This window comes from Sceloporus occidentalis, unplaced genomic scaffold, assembly GCF_023333645.1.
Source record: "Sceloporus occidentalis isolate IW3139 unplaced genomic scaffold, rSceOcc1.0.p SCAF_292, whole genome shotgun sequence".
In the NCBI taxonomy this organism is placed as follows: domain Eukaryota; kingdom Metazoa; phylum Chordata; class Lepidosauria; order Squamata; family Phrynosomatidae; genus Sceloporus; species Sceloporus occidentalis.
In genome coordinates this window covers 773,271-794,692 of record NW_028317272.1, presented here as the reverse complement: position 1 = coordinate 794,692, position 21,422 = coordinate 773,271, and the positions used below count along the sequence as shown (strand labels likewise).

Sequence of the window (21,422 nt, the reverse complement as noted above, 5' to 3'; positions counted from 1 at the left end):
TATGGCTTGTTTTACTGCCGCACATATACGGTGGATAAGACGAGAAGCGGAGGGGGACAAAGAGTCCGTTGTGTCCATGAATAATAAGGCAAGCTCTGGGGACGGCGCAATGACAACTCCAAGCGCCCGGGACAACATGTCGAAACAGGAGGACCAGATCGGACGAAGGTGGCCACACGTCCACCAGGCATGCAGGTAAGTACCAGGCTCTCCACAATTCCGGAAACAGCTGCGGGTGCTCCCCTGGGTCATACGCGAGAGTCGCACAGGTGACAGATACCAGTGGGCCATGACTTTGTAAGACCTTTCACGGATGACCGTGTTAGCGGTGAGCTTGTGTACTTGTACAGCGGCCTCGTCCCACGTTTCATCAGGGATTTCCTCCCGGAGTTCTCTGTGCCACAGGGCTCTGTAAGCCGGCGGCTGAGGATGGAGCACGGACACAAAGTGAGCATAGTGTAGCGATATAGAGCCTCGGAGGCGTTTGCGGATCAGGAAGCGCTGTTCAAAAGCCGTGAGGGCCGAGAGATCTCCGGCACGAAGCAGTGACTGAGCAAAATGACGCAACTGCAGGTAACGAAACAATTCCGTGTTGGGTACACCGTTAGCCTCCTGGAGTTCCTGAAAGGAGAGCACCTTATTGCCTTTAGCCAACGCTCCTAGCCTGGTCAAGTCCGCATCCCGCCACCACCTGAATTTGGCCGCTCGTACTCCGTCTTGGAAGAGGGGATTGTGCAACAGGGGCGACAGCTGGGATACAGCACCCATGAGGGAAAGCTTACGTCAATCGCATCTATTTTTATCGATTATAAAAATTATAATCCGACCTCAAACAGAGATCGGATTATAACACTAGAATCCAGATCCCCCGCAACGCTGCAGGGGACCTGGATTCCCCTCACTGTCGGCCGGTCTCTCACTTCCGTCTCTCTCCCCCTCCCATACACCCCTCTGACTCCTCCCCCCTCCCATACATCACTCTGCCTCTCTACCCGGCTCCGTTACTGACTTCATAGAAGCCTCAGCGTAAGTGAAGGGCAGTAACGGAGGCTGTCTGTGCGCATCGTTTACACCCCCACCGGCTGACAGAGGATCATCCTTTCTGTCAGCCGGTGGGGGTCTGCATCGCACAGACAGCCTCCGTTACTTACCTTCACTTACGCTGAGGCTTCTATGAAGCTGCAGTGAAAGTTCCTGTCAGTAACTGAGCCGGGTAGAGAGGCAGAGCGGTGTATGGGAGGGGGGAGGAGTCAGAGGGGTGTATGGTAGCCACCCTCCCATACACCACTCTGGCTCCCTCCCCTCCCATACGGCAGGGAGGAGTGGAGTATGGGAGGGGGTAGGAGGCACAGTGGAGTATGGGGGGGGGGGAGCCAGAGTGGAGTATGGGAGGGGGGCAAAGTGGTATATGGGAGGGGGAGGAGGCAAAGTGATGTATGGGAGGGGGCAAAGTGATGTATGGGAGGGGGAGGAGGCAGAGTGGTGTATGGGAGGGGGGAGGAGGCAGAGTGGTGTATGGGAGGGGGGAGGAGGCAGAGTGGTGTATGGGAGGGGGGAGGAGGCAGAGTGGTGTATGGGAGGGGGGGAGGAGGCAGAGTGGTGTATGGGAGGGGGGAGGAGGCAGAGGGGTGTATGGGAGGGGGGAGGAGGCAGAGTGGTGTATGGGGGGGGGGAGGCAGAGTGGTGTATGGGAGGGGGGAGGAGGCAGAGTGGTGTATGGGAGGGGGGAGGAGGCAGAGTGGTGTATGGGAGGGGGGAGGAGGCAGAGTGGTGTATGGGAGGGGGAGGAGCCAGAGTGGTGTATGGGAGCGGGGAGGAGCCAGAGTGGTGTATGGGAGGGGGAGGAGCCAGAGTGGTGTATGGGAGGGGGAGGAGCCAGAGTGGTGTATGGGAGGGGGAGGAGCCAGAGTGGTGTATGGGGGTATTATGAATTTCAGGGCATATAGGGGGTATAAGGCATATCGATATTAGGCATATCTGGGGGTAAAAGGTATATCAGGGGGCTCAGTGGCATATCAGGGGGGCATAAAACATATCTGGGGTATTAGGCATATCAGGGGGGCATAAAACATATCTGGGGTAAAAGGTATATCAGGGGGCTCAGTTGCATATCACTGGCATATAAGAGGTATAAGGGATATATGGGGGCAGAGTGGCAAGCTGGGGGTCAGATGTGCATAACCGGGGGCAGTTTGGTAAATAAAAAAAATTTAAACAAGGCTTTTTTCTCATAGTTTTTATTAAATATGAAAAATAGTTAACATATGAATTAATATTTACTAATAACTTTGTATTAAAACCTAGTTTGAGAAACACTGTGTTTGGGTTCTTGTAGCTTTTATTATGTCAGTAAAATAAGAAAGTGAATAGAGAGGCCATTGCAATACAGAGATGAAAGTGTAAATTGTACGTTTTTTATTACATTATTTTAAATTGAAAAAAATTACATTTTTTTATCCGATTAATCGAAAAAATAATCGGCCAACTAATCGATTATTAAAATAATCGTTAGTTGCAGCCCTAGTGTGATTTAAGCTAAAACTGAATTTTCAGTCCCATAAAGCATTATTCTCGATTACTCGTACATCGCTCTCTTCATCGTTTAGGCTTACTTTAATGGAAGAGGAAGACGAGGAAATTGTGATAGAGGAGGTAGAGAGCAGCTCGCCGTCTCCTGAGGGGGAGGAGGTAACTCTTTTACTGTTACTGAATACTGATCATACGCGAACACACCCTAACACAGACGTTCTCTTGCTTTCAGAGACTTATTGACCTGCTGGACTCGGCCATACTGGACAGTGAGGTGAGGGATGGTACCTACGGATAAAGCTTTAGGGTTTATAGAGATATACACACGCGTGATAGTAAAGCCAGGGGCCCTGTATATGTAAATGCATCCCGAAGAGATTCTTTACTTCCACGGGATGAATATCAAAGCTAAGCAGAACGTCAAGTCGTGTGAACTAATTTTTTTTTTATGTGTTTATATAGAAATTTTAAATATATGTTAGGCTTTAGTCATCTAAAAAAAGGAATTTGCGGTTTGATGCCCCTCGCTTCACCAACTGCCAAGTTTCACCAATAAGAAGGGCTGAGCTGGCCCTGTATAGTATATGATGAGACTGATTTAAACATACACTATACAGGGCCAGCCAACAGACGCTCGGTGGGCCTATACAATGTACAGTACAACGCCCGGGCTAACCATTCCTTTAATGAATAGCCCCCACTGAGACTGCCTTTGAAGTATTAGTAAACCAAACCGAGTACCATTTGCTTCATTAATGTCTTCTGGGGTTTTTTCTCTCGGATATGCCATATTTTTCTCACTTGTCTGTTCTTTACAGTTTGTTAAATTCTAGCTGAAAATGTCCGGCAGACACGATGTAGACTAAAACAAAAGGCAAAGCTGTAAGAAAACAGCGATCCTGCAAACGCTTTACTTATCATACGCACGTGTTACATGCAGTAAGCGTGTCGCGCTAGTTCCAAACATACATGATTTTATATATTCTCCTCCGCTCTATAGGATGAGCCGCCGGTGTGATGAGCCGTGTGAGATTGCTTTCCTCGGACATCGCTTTCTCTACCGACCCGCGTCTGTTTGGTTTGTTGTTAATTAAAAGCTGCTGACAGTTGATTGCATAATCCGGTGTGATTTGGTATTTTCACAGTGGAGTTTTTTTTTTATAGAAAATGATACTTTGTTATATTTTAAACACCACATTATGTAGCACACAGAATCACCTCACTGCATGGGGATCTCCTTCTAGCACAAGAGCCCTTCCACCCTTTGCCCTCATAATGCATATTTAATATAGTTCATTCTGTTAAAGGAACGCACTGGACACCAAATGCACTTTAATGAATAGGATAGCCGAGTGGTGCCCCCGCCCCCTTGCAGTTACATGGGGGGAGTTTGTTGAAGCAAAAACTGAGTCTTTTAAAGACGCTGCATTCTATAAACTCTTATAAGATAGAACAGTATCTGAAAACTCAGACTCGTGAAGCAATGCATTCTAATACAGAACAATCTCGGAACGCTCTGACTCCGCCATATACATTTTAAATTAACTATTGGGACACTGGGTTTCAGAACCCTGGAACATGGAACGTTGTGCAGTCTACAATAGAACGGTATAAGAATTCTGTGACTTCCAGAGCACAGTCCATTCTAAATTAGAATAGTATCTTAATGATGTGTTTTTCAATATTGTTCATGCTAAAATAGATTATTTAAACTCTCTGAACACCATGGATTCCAAAATACAATATTATTAAAATACCCGTTTAACACACTGCGTTCTAAAACAGAAAAAATATCTGTAGTAACGATACACATACTAAAAAAGAACAATATTAGAACTATTTGACTCGGAACACTGTGCATTCTAAAGTACAACAGTATCAGAATTTACTTGGAACTTAAAATCGAACAATACCAGAATTTTCTGACTAAATGAACACCAGGCGTTCTAAAATGGGAAATTACAAATGGAACGTACATTCTAAAGTTATTTAAAAAATTAAAATGTGGAGAGAGTGATCACTAACATGCTTTCACTCTTTGGTTATTCCGAAAGAGAACTGTATTATAATTATCTGACTATTGCAACACTGGACATTCCAAAATAGAAAGGTATCCTAATTCTCTGACCCTACGGAAACTGTACATTCTAAAACATAAAAGTATCATCCCTTCGGTTAATAGAAAACGCTATATTCTAAAACAACATCAGAATTATGACTCTGGGAACACTGTACATTCTAAAAAACATCAGCATTCTTTGACTCTTGGGACACTAAATATAGTATCACAGTTGTGTGAATCTTGAAATACTGTACATTCTAAAAAAGATCAGTGTAACAATTCTCTGAATTACTAAGCTTAGTGCATTCTTAATTAGAACAGTATCTGTTTTTTTGTGGATGATTATTGTGCATTCTAAAGTAGTACACTATAGGCATTTGCTGACTTTGTGAACGTCATGCATTCTAAGAATAGTATGATAAAATAAGAAAATTATTATAAATGTCTGAATACTGTACACTCTAAAATAGAACAGCATAACAATGAGTTATTGAGCATAATGCATTCTAAATTAGAACAGTTTCTGATTTCTGTGAATGCTGTGCATAATTCTCTGATTATATGATCGCAATGAATTTGACATCAGAACAGAATTATTTTCCTCTTTAAACAATTAGTATTCCAAAATGAATTTTGATTGTCTGAATATGGGAAAAATGTACATTCTAAAATAGAAGCATATCAGAATTATTTGACTTCTGTGACGCTGAGTATTCTAAGATAGAACAGCACCGTAATTGTCCAAATCTTGGATCACTGTACATTCTAAAATACAGCATCAAATTTGTATCTGAATCTTGGAACACAATGCATTCTAAATTAGAACAGTATTCTATTCCTGTGACTCTTTGAATGATGTGCATCACTGAATTCTGACAGCATGACCACGACGGATCGTACATTCTAAAGTAGAACAATACCTTCATTCTTTCACTTTTTGGGCAATGAGTGTCCCTAAATAGAAAAGTATTTTAATTGTCTTGGTATTGGGACACCAAACATTCTAAAATAGGACAGTATCATAATTGAATATCGGAACCTCGTGCTTTCTAATATAAGTGTGAGGATTTTCTGAGTTACTGGGTCAGTGTACTCTAAATTAGAAGAATATCCTGTGCATTCTAAAAAAGAACAGCATCAATAACTGCCACAATCATGGAACCGAGCATAATGCATTCTACATTTAAACAATGTTTGATTTCTATGAACTTTTGCATGTTGTGCATTCTAAATTAAATTCTATGCAAACACTGTATTTTAAAATAGAATAGTATTGTGTGAATGTTGGAATGCTGTTCATTCTAAAATAGAAAGTATAAGAGTTATCTGTGTTACTGAGGTAGTTCATTTTAAATTAGAACTGAATCTGTATTTGAATACTGTGCATTCTAAAAGAATTGTCTGACAATGTGGATACTGTGCATTCTAAAATGTGTGTGGAGGAATCCAGGATGAACTTTGTCCCACTTTTGGTTCTCCCAAATCTGCAGGACCCCAGACCCTAACCAGGTGCAAGGTCATTTTGGAAGCATCAGCAAGTATCTGTTGCCCACGTTCACCTCCCTTGCATTTGATAAATATGGGCATTCTGCTATTTTATGTAAAATGACTGTCTGTGTGTCTGTCGTCTCTCGAGCCGCTTGATAAAGATATCTATATCATTTGGAACTCCAAGGTATAGAAGTACTCGAATATTCTCCGACTCATGAAACATTTTATATTCTAAAATACTAAACGATCAGTATTCTTATACACTTTGCACAATGGGCATTCCAAAAATGTAAATGTCTGCTTATTGGAATACTTGGAACAGAACTCTAACAGAATCCCCTGACCCTACGGGAAACTGTACATTCTAAAATAGAATAGTATCAGAATTGGGTAGGTGAGTATTCTAAAATAACACAGTGTCCAAATTAGCAGAATTATCCTGATTATCAGAATCATGGAACACTCCTTATGATAAAATAATTATCTTACTGAGAAAAATGCTTTTTCAATTAGAACGGTATGTTCTTCCTGTGTTTTTGAATATTGCGCATTCTAAAATGAACAGAATTCTCTGTATGAACACCGTTTATTCTAAAGTAGAACCGTATATGAATACTCTTACTTGTGGAACATTGTACATTCTAAATAGTACAGAATTCTGCGACCATTGGGACGCTGTACATTCTGGAACAGAACCGTATCAAAATCTGGTTCTAGGTAACTGCATTCTAACAGAACAGTATCAGACTCTTAGGACACTGAATATTCTAAAATAGAATTGATTGAGTCTTGGAATACTGTACATTCTAAAATAGAATAATATCTGATTTATTTGACTCTTGTAATATCTATTCTAAAATAGAAGCGTATCAACAGTGTCTGACTATTTGGACCCCAAATCTAAAATTGATTTCTGTCAGAATTATATGACTTTATGGATACTGCATTCTAAAGTGTTAACATTATAAGAATTATTTGAATTTTGGAACACTGCATTCTAACCCAGGAAACACTTGAGCAATGTGCATTGCTAAATTAGAATATCTAAATTATCTGACACTGCATTGTAAAATAGAACAGCATAAGGATTCTATAAACACATTGCATACTAAATTAGTATAGTATTAGAATACTCATTCTGCATTCTAAAACAAAAAATATCAGAATTATATGACTCTTGCAATACTGTACATTCTAGGGACAATTTGCTTTCTAAAATAAAACCGTTAGAATTTTTAGAGGGAGAGTGGGAGCCTTTGACTGATGACGATGATGAGGATGAAGAAAGTAGCTCACAATGGCCTTTGTTGGGGGGGGGGTAGTCAAATGTCTGAATATTGAACACAAAGACGTCTTCACACTGAGAGAATCTCCACTCGCTTTCATACTGGCCAGCGAGGCGAGGGCTTGTATGTAGATACAGAACTCCACACGTGTGCACGGAGCTAAACTGTCATGCAAGTTCCACCATCTGGGGTGTTAATCGGACCCCCTGTACGTGTTAAAGCATCGGTATTATAACAACACTAAAGGTCATGTGTGACTTTTGTCGGGCAGTCGGCATAAAACATAATCCAATATCTTGAAATACATGTTCAGGTTTATTCACTAAAGGAAGAGTTGACAGGATGGTCGTGTTTCAGCTCCTTCACTATTCGTTGTAAAGGGCCAACTCCTTCCGCTGCAGAAAGAGCTCGGCCTCCCCTGTATAATTTATAGTTTCGTCCAGTGAGATTTCCTAAGTCTCCTTGCACATTAAATTATACATTATACAGGGCAGACTCAGCCCTTATCGTTGGAGAAACCCGTTGGCTGTTGGCCATTCGTAACAAACAATATATCCTTTATACAGACATAAATTTTGTTCGTAGTTGCCACATTTACTTGAAAAAGCTGTAAGAAAACAAACTAAACTAAAGCGTATCTTCACTACTGATATACACGCGTGTTGCGTGCGGTAAGTATGTTGCAGTAATTCCGTCTTATGTTTTTACATCCTCTCCCCTCCGTCCCACCGGATGATGCGGTTTCCCGTCGCTCGTCTTCTCCGCAGATTGCCTTCGGATTAAGAGCTGACGTTTTCTGGGTTCTCCCAAAGTTTATTATTTTAACATTTAAAAGAATGCATATTAAGTATCCGCAAAGTACTTTAATCTGCGTTCTAATTTAGCCAGATCCAGGGTACTTTTCCTGTTTCCCGGAGCGGCCTACCCCAGCCGGACGCTGTATGAGTCGCTTTGGGTCAGATATCGAACCCACGTGTGCGTCGGGACAGGGCGTTCGCTTCGAAGCCTGAGGAAACGGATCTGAAGCCCGGAGCTTGTGAGGGACGGTATCTGGAAAGAGAGGTTGAGTGGAGGCAAGTCCAGAAGAGACGGAGCGGAGAGGCGGCCGGAGACGTCCACCTGCATGGGAGAAGAGAGACGCAAGCAGAAGGTGACACCGAGGTCCGTGTAAAGGCAGGGGAGGGGCGGCATAGTAATGAAGTCATGCCCGTCATTCAAAACACGCAAACCCGCAAGAATTAGAGAATTAATAACTGCCTCCTAAAAACTTTGAATGGGAGAAGCCCAGGGGCACTTGCCATCCTGCCCCTTCCAGCCCTACCCTACCGCCTACAATCTGAAAGGCCTTCTTCAGCCCAGCGGTACGAAGGCTGGGAACCCTTTGATGCCGAGAGAGACAGAGGCTGCAATAATACAATCACATGACCATCAAGTACAGTAAATCAGGGCTCTTTGCGGTGTTTCGGATGGATGTTAGTAACAGAAGCCCCCCAGCCCACCCTCCGTTACCTTGAAGAGAGCGGAGAGCTGTCCGCCCCCGCAAATCCTGGGGATGCTCCAGGTAACGGACTGCGAGCCGGCCAGAAACTCCGCGGACTGCTCCGGACTGCTCAGATCCTGAGACACACTGCGAGAGGAGACACAAACCGGATCCTCGCCTTAACCATTAACCCCTGAGACACAAACTGGATCCTCGCCTTTACCATTAACCCCTGAGACACAAACCGGATCCTCGCCTTAACCGTTAACCCCTGAGACACAAACTAGATCCTCCCCCTAACCGTTAACCCCCTGAGACACAAACTAGATCCTCCCCCTAACCGTTAACCCCCGGAGACACAAACCGGATCCTCGCCTTAACCATTAAACTCCTGAGACACAAACTGGATCCTCGCCTTAACCATTAACCCCTGAGACACAAACTAGATCCTCGTCCTAACCGTTAACCCCTTGAGACACGCCGTCAGCGGAATGATAGAGGCGCGGTGCAGCCGGGGTATGTGACGTTACCGCTAACAGCGCTAGTCCTGATATCCGATGTTAGGGATGGCGAGATTCCCGCTGGTTACATTTGCAGATCTCCCGCCGTGTGAAAATATAAATTAAGATAACGGATTATCCAGTCTGTATTAATTCCGGCCATTAGTCACAATGAGGGATTTATAGTCCGGTGGTCACCATACGTGTTTAGGGGAGTACCGGTTCCCGGTTCTATAGATTTGTGTTATTAAAGCACACAGCGTAGACACCGCTCTTCGGTTTGTACTTCGTGATAACGACCTATAACATGCGAATGTGCGACGATGCCAAACGCTTTATAAAGGTGACGCGCTTACCTGCTGGTTCCCTTCGGCACTGGTAGCTGGACACGGACGTTAATGGCCTGGCTGACGGGAAGGAGACAAAGACAAGCGTTACTAACGGTTCTAAAACAGAAAATCCCCCACGCTTATTACCAGGAACACCGTCTGCAGCTCCTCACCTTTTAGGACTCAGATCGCACCGCAGCTTCAGGTAAATCCGCAGGCGGCTAGAAGAAGCACAAAGCACCGACTGATAGCGCTGCTGTGGTACGATAGTGATAGCGTTATGTATGTATTATATATATGTATATGTACTGTAGGGTTTACACACATGACCATCCGCGTATGTGGGAGCGAACATGCTGCATCCAAGCGGCCATATTGGAATTTCCCCCACAACTGGCCAGTTCAGAAAGCATACCGCTATATACTCCTGCGAACGGCTTCACCAGCCCAGCGTTTAAATAACGCGTCGCGCGGACCTGCGCAGGGGGAGCCCTGTCAGCTTCCCCCCCCCCGTAGCCTGGACACCACAGAAGTGTTACCTGCTTCCGGCATCTCTCTCCAAGCTCGGGAAGACGTGGAAGGGAAGCGCGGAGGTGAGGCTGTCCGAGATCTGGTACTGCATGAGCGTGAGCTGTGGGACGAGAGAGCACGGATGGGAACACCGTAACAAACCGTTCACCGGCACAGGAATCGCCATGGCGACGGACTGTCCAACTTACCTCACCCTGGGGAGGCAGAACTTTAAGCACACGGCAGTTTTCAAATTCGTCGAGCTGTATGGATTCGTGAAACTGGCAGCCGTCGACGCGCACAGCGGAGCCGTATCCTGCGAGCGAAAACCGACGAGACGGGCACCGGGTTATACACAAGAAGAGCTTTCTAAAGAGACTGCAACGAGACGACTAGAAAAAGAGCGGGGAACACGATGGCTAGCGAGAGATACCGGACAGGAACGTCAGGAGGCGGTCTCTGGGTTCCCGGAGTGTGAGAAGGGGCCGGTATCCGAAGAGTGCTCACTCACCTCTCAGCTCAGAACTCCCCACGCAGAACTCTTCGCTGACGCCGATCCGCAGCTCTGACCGGGAGAGAGATCACAGGTTACAAATACAACCCTGGACGTTCCCCGACGCGGAAATGGACGTTACCGGAAAGTACGGTCCAGACACAAATCCCTATCGCTGGGGCAGACTTCAAGGGGTTAGACGTAGAACGGGGTAAGAAAGGATCTCCAGCGATGCCATTCTACGCCTCGCTGGATAAAATGTCATAAACCAATTCGAACTACCATTCTAGTGATCCAGTGGCCAACAGACTGGCGGGGGCGGCCCAGACGGAGGCTTTCGTTTTAGGTGAGGGGCAGAGACTTTTTATTTGACTTTGTGTCCCGTTTATTACTAAGGAACATCGTAATCTCAGATTGCTTGGGTTCAGCCTGTTGGTTACCTGGGCAGTTGGGGAAGAAACTTTTGAGCCTCAGCTCCCCCTGAACATCAGCCTTCAACAGAGAACCCTGTGTGAGAAAAACACGTGAGCGACAACATTTCCAGGCGTGACACCGAGGAGTGAACCCTTCTACCGGGCGAGTACCAACAGAGACCACTAAGAGTGTGCCCCTCTATCACAGACAGGGGGTGCTGGGAGTCTGCCCCTCCCCCCGCAGGGCGACACAGACGGGGTGCTGGGACTCTGCCCCTCCCCCAGCAGGGCGACACAGACAGGGGGTGCTGGGAGTCTGCCCCTCCCCCCGCAGGGGTGGGTCAGATCCAAAGCGGGTAGTCAGACGATCCAGGTCATACACGTAGAGGAACAAACACAGCCAAATCGCAGATCAGAGGGTAGTCAGGACAAGCCAAAGGGTCAGATAAATCATAGAACGCAAAGAACGGTAACCAGCAAAAGACCACACCAGGGTACCGGTAACAGGACTTCCGGATTTTTAAATTTGGCGCTGGTAGCCACCACGCCCCCAACGCTGACGTCACACGCGCCCCCTACCTGCCAAAACGCGGCAGCTGCGGCTAAACCTAGCTGCAGTAACGCGCGTGTCCAGCAGGGGGAGCACGACCGCAATGCCGAGCACCCGGCTGATGCTTCCTCCTGACCTCGCCACGAGGTAAGTGTAGCCGGGAGCCGGACGGACGGACGCAGGACGACGGGGGACAGCGGATCCACGGGAGCGGGTGACAGTCTAGACTCGGAGTGGTTGGACCACTCGGTGAACGTGTGGATTTAAAAGAAACTACGTTGTGACTAAATTATAACATTCTAAATTCTATACCATGTTTCCAGCTGGTTCCAGAATCTGTTAAATGTATGTCTTGTCTGTTATCTGTGATCGATCATAAATTATATGTAAAGTCGACATTAGAAAAGCCTTTTTATCTTTTTATTCTAATGCTTTTATTCAGATGCTTTTCTCAGAATTAATTTAAATAAGGGTTAATACTTTAAATGCTAGAATTAATAATTAGCGTATATTTTATTTTTAAGGTAAAAAGATATCCTGTATATCTGTCTGTGGTTTTTATGATATATCTTCTTGTTTTATTTTATGTTCAAATTAATATGCTTAAAGTAACAATATAAGTAACGCACCTCCTTAAGGAGTGGTCAAGGTCAGATACATCTGTTAACCATGTAGGTGCATAGAACATAAACAGAGAAAGATATAAAAAAAAAACTACTAAACATGTAAAGAGGATCCTCGACAGTTTGGGGAGGATATATGAGGGCTCTGTAACAGTTATCAATTAAATGGTGAAGAAATAGAGAGAGCGTGTCAGAGTTTTCAAATCAGATTGGAGTTCAGTAGAACGGAACTGGAATGGGTCCGATAATCTAAATCCAAGAAGCCCACTTCTATGGGACAGTTTTGATTTAAATAATCGATTAAATGTCTTTAACTGCTTGTACGACCAGATGGGCTCGTAGAACAAATTGGATGGAGATAAATATATCTACGCAGAAGGATGGGGAGGATGTGGATCAATATTTTTATCGACTGAAAAAGGTCTTTGATATCTATAGTTGTTTAACCCCACCTCCCGATCCAGATCCAAATTCTGCTTATGAGCAGCAATTGAAAAATGCGTTTGTGTCTGGGACGCGTAAAGAGATAAATGCGTATGTCAGTAAACACATGGTTAACCTCTGTACCGCGTCGTTGAATGATGTGTTGGAATATGGTAAGCATTCTGAAAAGTGGCACAAAGAAAGGGAGAAAAAGAAAGTGAGAGTAATGTTAGCGGGAGAGGAGTATGAAGGAACGTTGACAGGGAATAACGAAAGAGGAAGAGAGAGATTTCGAGGTCATGGGGGTAGACGGTCGTACGAGGTAGAAGAGGTAGTGGTGATAGACGGTCTCATGGATGTTATAATTGTGGAAAGGAAGGTTATTAAGTAAAAGAGTGTCCCGAACCAGACAAGAGAAAGCAGAACTCCCCAGAGCAATGACTAATACAGGAATAAGAGACATTAGATCTCGGCAATGTTCATGATGTATTGTTATTGTCAAACTTGCTTGAAATTGATTTAATTGTAAATAACAAATGTGTAACATTCTTGGTAGATTCAGGGGCTTCGTGAACCCTATTGAATTATCCCACCTGCACGGGCATACAGAAAGGAACGGGTAAAATTCATAAAAAGGGAGTAAATGGGAGGACACATTCCGAAAACGTATCTGTTCCCCTCCAAATACAACATCCAGAATCTGGAAACATAATTACTGCCAGTGTAATATTATCTGAGGTATGTCCCGTAAATCTTCTGGGAAGAGATCTAATTAAAAAGTTAGGAGTGCACATTGCACCCGTGGGAGACAAGTTTGATGTTACAGTGGAAAGAAGAAATAACTATCAAGGACGGCATGATCGTTACTATTATGCCTTGAACATAGATTTTACTAAAAATAAGGGAAATATAATACAGGTTTTGGAACTTGTACATAAGACGTTCGAGACCTGTGATCATTTACAAGTTCAACATTCAAATAATTTTCATTGTACAATGTATAAAGAAAACAGCAGGAGGAGACGAGTATTATGAGTCACATTTAAAAGACGAACAAAATACCGTAATACAGACAGAATATTTTTACTGGACAGACAAAGGACAAGGGACATTATCTTGTATATTAACCCCCCTGAATGACCACACTTTTTAAAGGTATAACACCACATTTGTCTCTGTGTAAACAGCAAACTGATCAGTGGAAGTCTGTGGGAGATATGGTGTTGCAATGTGAGATTAGTCACTCGTGGAAAAGGGATAAAGGAAACATTGACTACAATGCTGAAGTAATCAAGGCAGGTAAATTATCTAATCATTTATTAGCCCAGGCGGCTGAATTAACGGCTCTCATAGAGGCATGCAAGTGGGCAGTAGACAAACGAGTAAATATCTATACCGACAGTCAATATGTATTTTCTACTATATATGTGTTTGCATAACAATGGGAAAAATAGGAGGTATGATTACCTCCACAGGGAAACCGATAAATCATAAATCCTTAATTAAAGAGCTATTAATGGTTATAAATCTACCAAAAGAAGTAGCTGTAATAAAGTGTGCAGCTCATACCAACAGCAAAGATCCTATAGTATTAGGCAATAACCGTGCAGATATAGAAACGAAAAGAATTGCTCAAGAGATCTTTGCCATAATCACTAATGAAATACAAATTGATCACCAGGTTTTGTATGATATGCAACAGGCTGCCCCTATGTCTGAAAAACAATATTGGCGGTCTAAACAAGCGACTCTATGTAACAAAATTTTTTATATTAACAACAAACCAATATTGCCGAAATCATTATTTCGCTATGCAGCCTTATTGAGTCATGGGCTGAGCCATGTCTCAACAGGAGGGATGGTAGCCATCATAGATAAGGTATTTACAACATTCGGATTTCAAAATGACTCTAAAAAAATGTTTGTGCTAATTGTTTTATCTGTGCGCGATATAATCCACAGGGAAATCTCAAACCTGCTATTGGGAAATTCCCCAACCCAGAGTATCCGTTTCAATATATTTGCATGGATTATATTGAACTAAATAAATGTGAAAATATGAGATATTGCCTAGTTATTGTTGATGCATTAACTTAATGGGTAGAAATATTCCCAACAGCCCACGCAGATGCAGATACAGTAGCTAAGGTCATGATAAAATAAATCATTCCTAGATATGGAACACCAGAAAGAATATACAGTAACAATGGGCCTCATTTTGTCAATCAACTAATCTCCAGATTTGCACAAGTATTTGGTATACAATTAAAGAATCATTGCGCCTATCATCCTCAGTCAGCAGGGTTGGTAGAAAGAAACAATGGAACAATAAAGAATAAATTAAAAAAGACCATGGCAGAAACTGGGAAGAATTGGGTTTCTTGCCTACCTATGGTAAAATTGAGTATGCGTATTACACCCAACAAGCAAGGTCTCACCCCATTTGAAGTAATGTATGGGAGACCCTATAGTTTGCCACAGATAAAAGTAAAAGAGGCAAATGATGAAAGGGAATTAACCCTAGCAGATTAAATGGCAAAAATGTTGAATACCAGATCATTACAAACTGTTAATTCTCTTCCAGAAACACAAGAGCCAATTTCTGAGAAATTGAGCGTTGGGAGATTGGGTACTAATAAGGATAATCAAACGAAAGAATTGGTCATCACCGAGGTGGGAAGGATCGTACCAAGTACTACTAACCACCCCACGGCGTGTAAGATAGCTGAGAGGAGTTGTTGGATACATCAGTCGCACTGTAAGAAGGTAACACCACTTGCTGGTAGTCACTCATTAAGTCTGGGTACAAAGGGGGGTCCAGACGATAGGTTGGACTCGTCTCAAGCCAGTGAAGAAATCCATTCCCCGAACCCTGAGTTGACGGCCAGGTAGGATGAAGGGGTGGTGCCTGCTTATAGTTTATTGGGTAGTGACTGATGCTATTCCTTTTTTTAATTAAAAATGCTGAGTGGAATGAGAACAAGAAGGTGACCAAATGGGAATATACCAAAGCACAAAATCTCATTTTTTCATCAGCAGGAGATAGTTCCATTGAAATTGATCTGTGTAAATTGATTCATTGTAAAAATATTGGGCAAGCAAGAAACTATGCTAAGGCCGATGTATATATATATATATATATATATATATATATATATATATATATGCTGGATGCCCGAAAAGCCCCCTGGAAAACGAATTATAATATTATGCCTTGGTTGGGATTATGCTATGTGGACAACAGCTAATCGAGATTGGGGATATGATATACCCGGGGCAAGAGCGAGTAAAATCAAAATCTATGAAAAGATTACGATCCGAATGTACAACCTTTAATAATTGTAATAAATTGTTATTTACTTTAAAGGAACCTATGAAGACGGATTAGAGACTATATACCATAGGTGTGTGGGTTTCCGGTAGAGACCCGCAGGGAATTTTCTTTTTGTCTTTTCCAGAAAATAAGGTCCAAGCAGAAAAAGAGTTTCAGATCCAGGAAATTGAGACAGGGGTAATTCGGTACCAATTTGAATTCTATTGATCAAATTGCCCTGGAAGCAGGATTTCATGGAGATAACGTTTGGTTGAAATGGCTTCGATTTACTGTAAAAAGTCTAAACAAAAGAGAATTGTATAGTCTGTGCATAAGCCCGTCCGCAGTTGGCTACGGTGCCATTTCCATTAACAAAAGAGAATGATCCAGTCGGATTTGACTGCATAATAAAGCTGTTTGATAAGACTTATACCCCACCTGGAAATGGAACTTGTCATACATTAGTTAGACTTGTTGTTTCCCAAGGTTAAGAGACCCCAATTACCTCCAACAGTGCAAATATATGGGGGAAATTACACCTGTATGGAACTTCGGGGTAATAGCAGCAATTTTGATTATAAAGATTTGCCTAAATCACTATGTGTCGAGACTTTTTCCACAGGACTGCGACAGCAAACCCAGATGAGAGCAGATATTTGGTGGTTGTGCGGAGACCGGAAAAATAAGACCTTTCATTGATCCCAGAGGAAAAGGAAAATGTGCTATAATACAACTCTTTGTACCTATAAACCTGTTAACTTCACAGAAAGTCAAGGAAAAGGCGACCAATACAACCACAAGGATCGTTTGATGATCGAATATATATCGATGAAATTGGAGTACCACGAAGAGTTCCAAATGAGTTCAAAGCCTGAAACCAAATTGCTGCAGGTTTCAAGTCGATCATTTCCTGGTGGAGTACAATAGCGAAAAACGTGGACTGGATAAACTACATCTATTATAATCAACAGCGGTTTGTGAATTATACTCAAGGAATATAAAAGCAACTGGATGCGACCTCCCTTATGGCCTGGCAGAATCGAATGGCCTTGGACATGCTATTGGCCGAGAAAAGGGGCGTGTGCAAGATGTCCGGGAACCAATGTTGCACCTTCATACCAAATAACACCGCCCCTGATGGGAGCATCACCAAAGCCCTCGAAGGATTAATATCCTCATCAAATGAACTTGCCGAGAATGCAGGAATACATAATGTGTTCACCTCTTGGTTAGAAGGATGGTTCGGGCGATGGTCGGGAATGATAATGTCCGGAATAATTACTATCACTATAGTAGCTGCAGTATTGATATTCGGAGGATGCTGTTTTATTCCATGTTGCCGAGGATTTTTGAATAAGACAATTGATAAAGCTGTAAATCAGACTATGTACTCCCTGATCGACAAAGAAGAATGTGATCAGTTATTAAAAGTATCTGAGACTCTACATATTAATGACGTTGCTGACATGAAAGATTAATTATCAGTGTTAATGACCGATACTGAAGATGAGGAGCCTGATATTGAATAATATTTTGATAAACAGGAGGGAAATATTAGAAAAATGCTTGTTATCGTAAATATTATTGCTGACAAAGACAGTAGAAAATGTCTAGTCTATGATATATCACGAGTTGCGGCAACATATCTACTAAGAGGCGTAACCTGCTTAAAAAGTAACCAATCAGAATGATGCATGCTATTAGAAGCAGATAAGAAGTATAAGAAGTTATATAAACCATGTAATCCAAATATGTAATTAGACAACGCTTAGACTTTTGTGTGTTGTGTGCCTTGTCTCGATTATGCGCATGATCTAAATAAAGAAAACCTTTTCTGAGGAGAATTCGACCATTAATTCGACCAACACAGGGGGTGCTGGGACTCTGCCCCTCCCCCAGCAGGGCGACACAGACAGGTGGTGCTGGGACTCTGCCCCTCCCCCAGCAGGGCGACACAGACAGGGGGTGCTGGGATTCTGCCCCTCCCCCCACAGGGCGACACAGACAGGTGGTGCTGGGAGTCTGCCCCTCCCCCCCCAGGGCGACACAGACAGGGGGTGCTGGGAGTCTCCCCCTCCCCCAGCAGGGCGACACAGACAGGGGGTGCTGGGAGTCTGCCTCTCCCCCAGCAGGGCCACACAGACAGTGGGTGCTGGGAGTCTGTCCCTCCCCCAGCAGGGCGACACAGACCGGGGGTGCTGGGAGTCTGCCCCTCCCCCAGCAGGGCGACACAGACCGGAGGTGCTGGGAGTCTGCCCCTCCCCCAGCAGGGCGACACAGACAGGGGGTGCTGGGAGTCTGTCCCTCACCGTATCATTAAACAAAGAACACTCACATTTGCTCCTATGGCCACCGTCATGCGCTCGATGACATCCAGGAAGATTTCATTTTGATCCCCTTGTTGCCGCGACGTCAGGACGGGCCGACTGGAAGCTGAACTCGGAGCTACTTTATTCTGCTGAGTGTCTGCTCCAAACTGGGGAGGAAACACACGGAGAGCTACTGTGAGAGAGAGAGAGAGTGACGGGATTAAACCCAGGGCCACGACGGGTTCCTGTAGTGACATTACCAGCCCCACGCTGCTCAGGTCCAGCAGACTGAAGGGCTTCGTGGCCACGGGGTCGGACTGGATGAAATTCTTCAGCATGTCTGTGGATGTAGTCTGCACGTAGCCATAGTCCTGCGCGACATAAAAATCAAGTCGTCGGTCGAGTGTTTACCGCAGGGAGCAAAAGCCGCTGTTGTTCAGCGGCGAACAACACCTATCACGCACAGCCAGCCTTCAGGCATCGCTAGTCAAGCGCACATGTGATCGTAACTCACCAGTATCTCATCCAGGAGCTCGTAGATCAGCGCAAAATTAAGGCTCACAACAGCCTCGCTGAGGTCCCCGCAATAATCCCGGATCAAGGACGCCAGTCTGCGAAGAGAGGGAAGGAGGGGCGAGATCTACTACACGGGTCGACGCAATGTGTCTGTCAATAAATCCCGCGGGGGTCATAGAGTACATCAACAGCGGTCAGAATATTACTTCCTATAGTAACGGCTGCTTGTTCTCAGAACCAACTGAGCGGGGATTCCGCGGCTAAACATATCATTCTAGATAATTGTGTGTTTTGGGGCGAGGCTTCCATACCGGTTCAGGAGATCTATGTACATGAACGGCGAGTCGGCGGCGCAGATGCTGATGACGAAATACAGACCCTTGTGGCGGGTGTGGATGAAGTGCGACCCTCCGTATTCCTGACGGAAAGAAAGCAAACAGACGTGATGTGAAAGAAGCTGCAACGCCCCGTCCTGCCAGCGGGCGGCGATGTATAGTTTACCCCACAAACCTCGTACCGGGTAATTCTCCCGGCCCGGGGGGGAATTCGTGTAGGAAATCAGTCAACAGTCATCTCAAAAAATAACATTTCCATTTCAGGGCTTTTTTACCGTTATTATTATTATTTATAAGAGAAAGGGGATAGGAGCTACCACCAGTTTATCGCACTTATCTAAGTATCTCACTCACCGAGTGCTGGGGAAATAATTACTGCGATTACCATGACTTTTGCGTTTTCTTTAAAATAACAAGAATATACTTAGAAGCTGTAAATAAATATCGGGCTCATAAGCATCATTTTTGTAATCTAAAAGAAAAACACAAAAGCCACTTATTTTCCTTTTGTAAAATAATTCCTAATCGCGATAATTATTTCACGGCCATGTCGTTCAACCGATTCGTCGAACATTCTTATTGTTTATTTTAATGACATTCCGGAGACATCAGGTGGTCTTTTGCGGACCTTCTTCCTACGATGGTGTGTTCGGGTGAGTGAGATCTAGAACGTCGCACGTAGGTGTATGAATTCGGGATGATCTAGAACACTCACCATGACCACAGGGGCCTGATCCGAGGGAAGGGACGACAGCTTCAGATAGAGACCATCGGCCACGCTGGAGCGCGTGGAGAAGCTGCGGTCTGAAGCAGTCTATAAGGAGCGTAGGCTTTCCATGTATCTACTACCTCTGAAAGAGAGAGAACGTGAAACCCCACCGCGTTCTCGGACATAAAAGGAATTAATTGCTTGTACTGCGGGACGCACTGGAGACAGACTGAGGCTCCAGAGGGAGTAATGTGTGCGTCTGCACGAGTGTCTGGGTGCCTTCGCGCAGGCGTCTGCCCGACCGTCAGGGGGGTGCACTTACGCGGGTTTCGGGGTGCGCTTGCGCGAGCGTCTGGGGGGTGTCTGCCCGGGCGTCCAGGGTGAGTGTGTTTACATTTTTACCCGCGAGTCACACATTTTTAAGTAGGGGGTTATCCGAAATACTCGGGACCAGAACTATTTCGGATCAGGGATCTGTCTTCTCACCTCAGGCTTCCCCCGCGTACCCAAAGCGCTTCCGGATAAGGGATTCCCGGATAAGGGATTTCTGGATTTCTGGATAATGGGATTCCCAGATAAGGGACACTCAACCTGTATTTTGTCTGAGGGTCGGCTTATCCGTGAGTACATGTACGGTTACATTAGTGGCAGCAGCCATCTTTCTTTTACAGGCAGACTACAGGCGAGGTGACTAAAGTGCGGTAATCGTACGCGATAAACCAGAAGTACACAGCTTATACAGCGCTCCATAGCTGCCAATCACCCCAGCTTGGTTGGGGCAGTCCTGAAACCGGGGCATTTATCCTGACAGCACACCGTTCTGTCTGTGTGCGTGTGTCACGTATGTCGCGTGCCTTTTGACAGTGAAGGATACAGTCCTTGTGTATCAGGAGGTCGCCTTTGGAGGACAGGATGAACAGCTGGGAGATCATAATGGCGGCTGGAAAACAGCAATAGCAAATAATGAGTTTTACACCGAATATACCCGGGGTATTACTCCCCTAACTGTATGGGGGGCAAATGGGCCCCCTTACCGGGCAGATTGTTGCCCCAATGGCTCCTACAATAAAACATACACCGTCTATACGGCAGTACATTGTGAGGCAGCCATCGGGTCAGTCACCTTATGCCAAATTGCCATTCAAAACTAGAAGCAAAGACTATACATGTTGGAGGAAGCATAGGAGATCTTTACATGAACACAGGTGACTCAGCCATGACCTCAGGTGGCCCACTGACAAACCGCCTGTAAAGACCTCTTACATCAGGAAAACTGGAGATTTAGGTTTTTATGCCTTTATTTTTTACCCAGTAAAATCCTGAATGGCAGATAATTTAGTTACCCCCGCCTCATGTGAACTACTACTCCCAACATGCTCAGGCAGCTTAACCTACCACTGAGGCAAATCCCACAAACTTTCATTAAACAACAGCACTGAATTCTACACTGAAGTGAAGGGGTCAGCGAACTGCTATGGTTGCCCAGATGTTTTAAGATGGCATTATTTAGCCAGAACTCCCATCAGCCTCAGCCTCCTAAGCACTGACATG

General features: G+C 44.4%; 1 protein-coding gene across 1 annotated transcript; it reads right to left on the bottom strand.

The window, feature by feature from the left end:
- Positions 1 to 8,289: 8,289 nt before the first annotated feature.
- Positions 8,290 to 20,803, bottom strand: AP4M1 (adaptor related protein complex 4 subunit mu 1). Its single transcript, XM_089504847.1, has 14 exons — positions 20,746 to 20,803; positions 19,878 to 19,966; positions 19,139 to 19,245; positions 18,826 to 18,922; positions 18,572 to 18,682; positions 18,338 to 18,478; positions 11,121 to 11,187; positions 10,699 to 10,752; positions 10,397 to 10,503; positions 10,217 to 10,308; positions 9,851 to 9,898; positions 9,705 to 9,755; positions 8,878 to 8,995; positions 8,290 to 8,487 (listed from the first exon to the last, which is right to left on the bottom strand). The coding sequence occupies exons 1-14, from the start codon at positions 20,801 to 20,803 to the stop codon at positions 8,290 to 8,292; spliced, it is 1,338 nt and encodes a 445-aa protein (XP_089360973.1).
- Positions 20,804 to 21,422: the final 619 nt, after the last annotated feature.

Coding starts and splice junctions, on each gene's coding strand:
- AP4M1 (XM_089504847.1), bottom strand. CDS start 20,803: ATGATCTCCCAGCTGTTCATCCTGTCCTCCAAAGGCGACCTCCTGATA. Junction 19,967..20,745: donor CCTCCTGATACACAAGGACT/GTATCCTTCACT, acceptor AGACTGCTTCAG/ACCGCAGCTTCTCCACGCGC. Junction 10,753..11,120: donor TTTCTTCCCCAACTGCCCAG/GTAACCAACAGG, acceptor TCTCCCGGTCAG/AGCTGCGGATCGGCGTCAGC.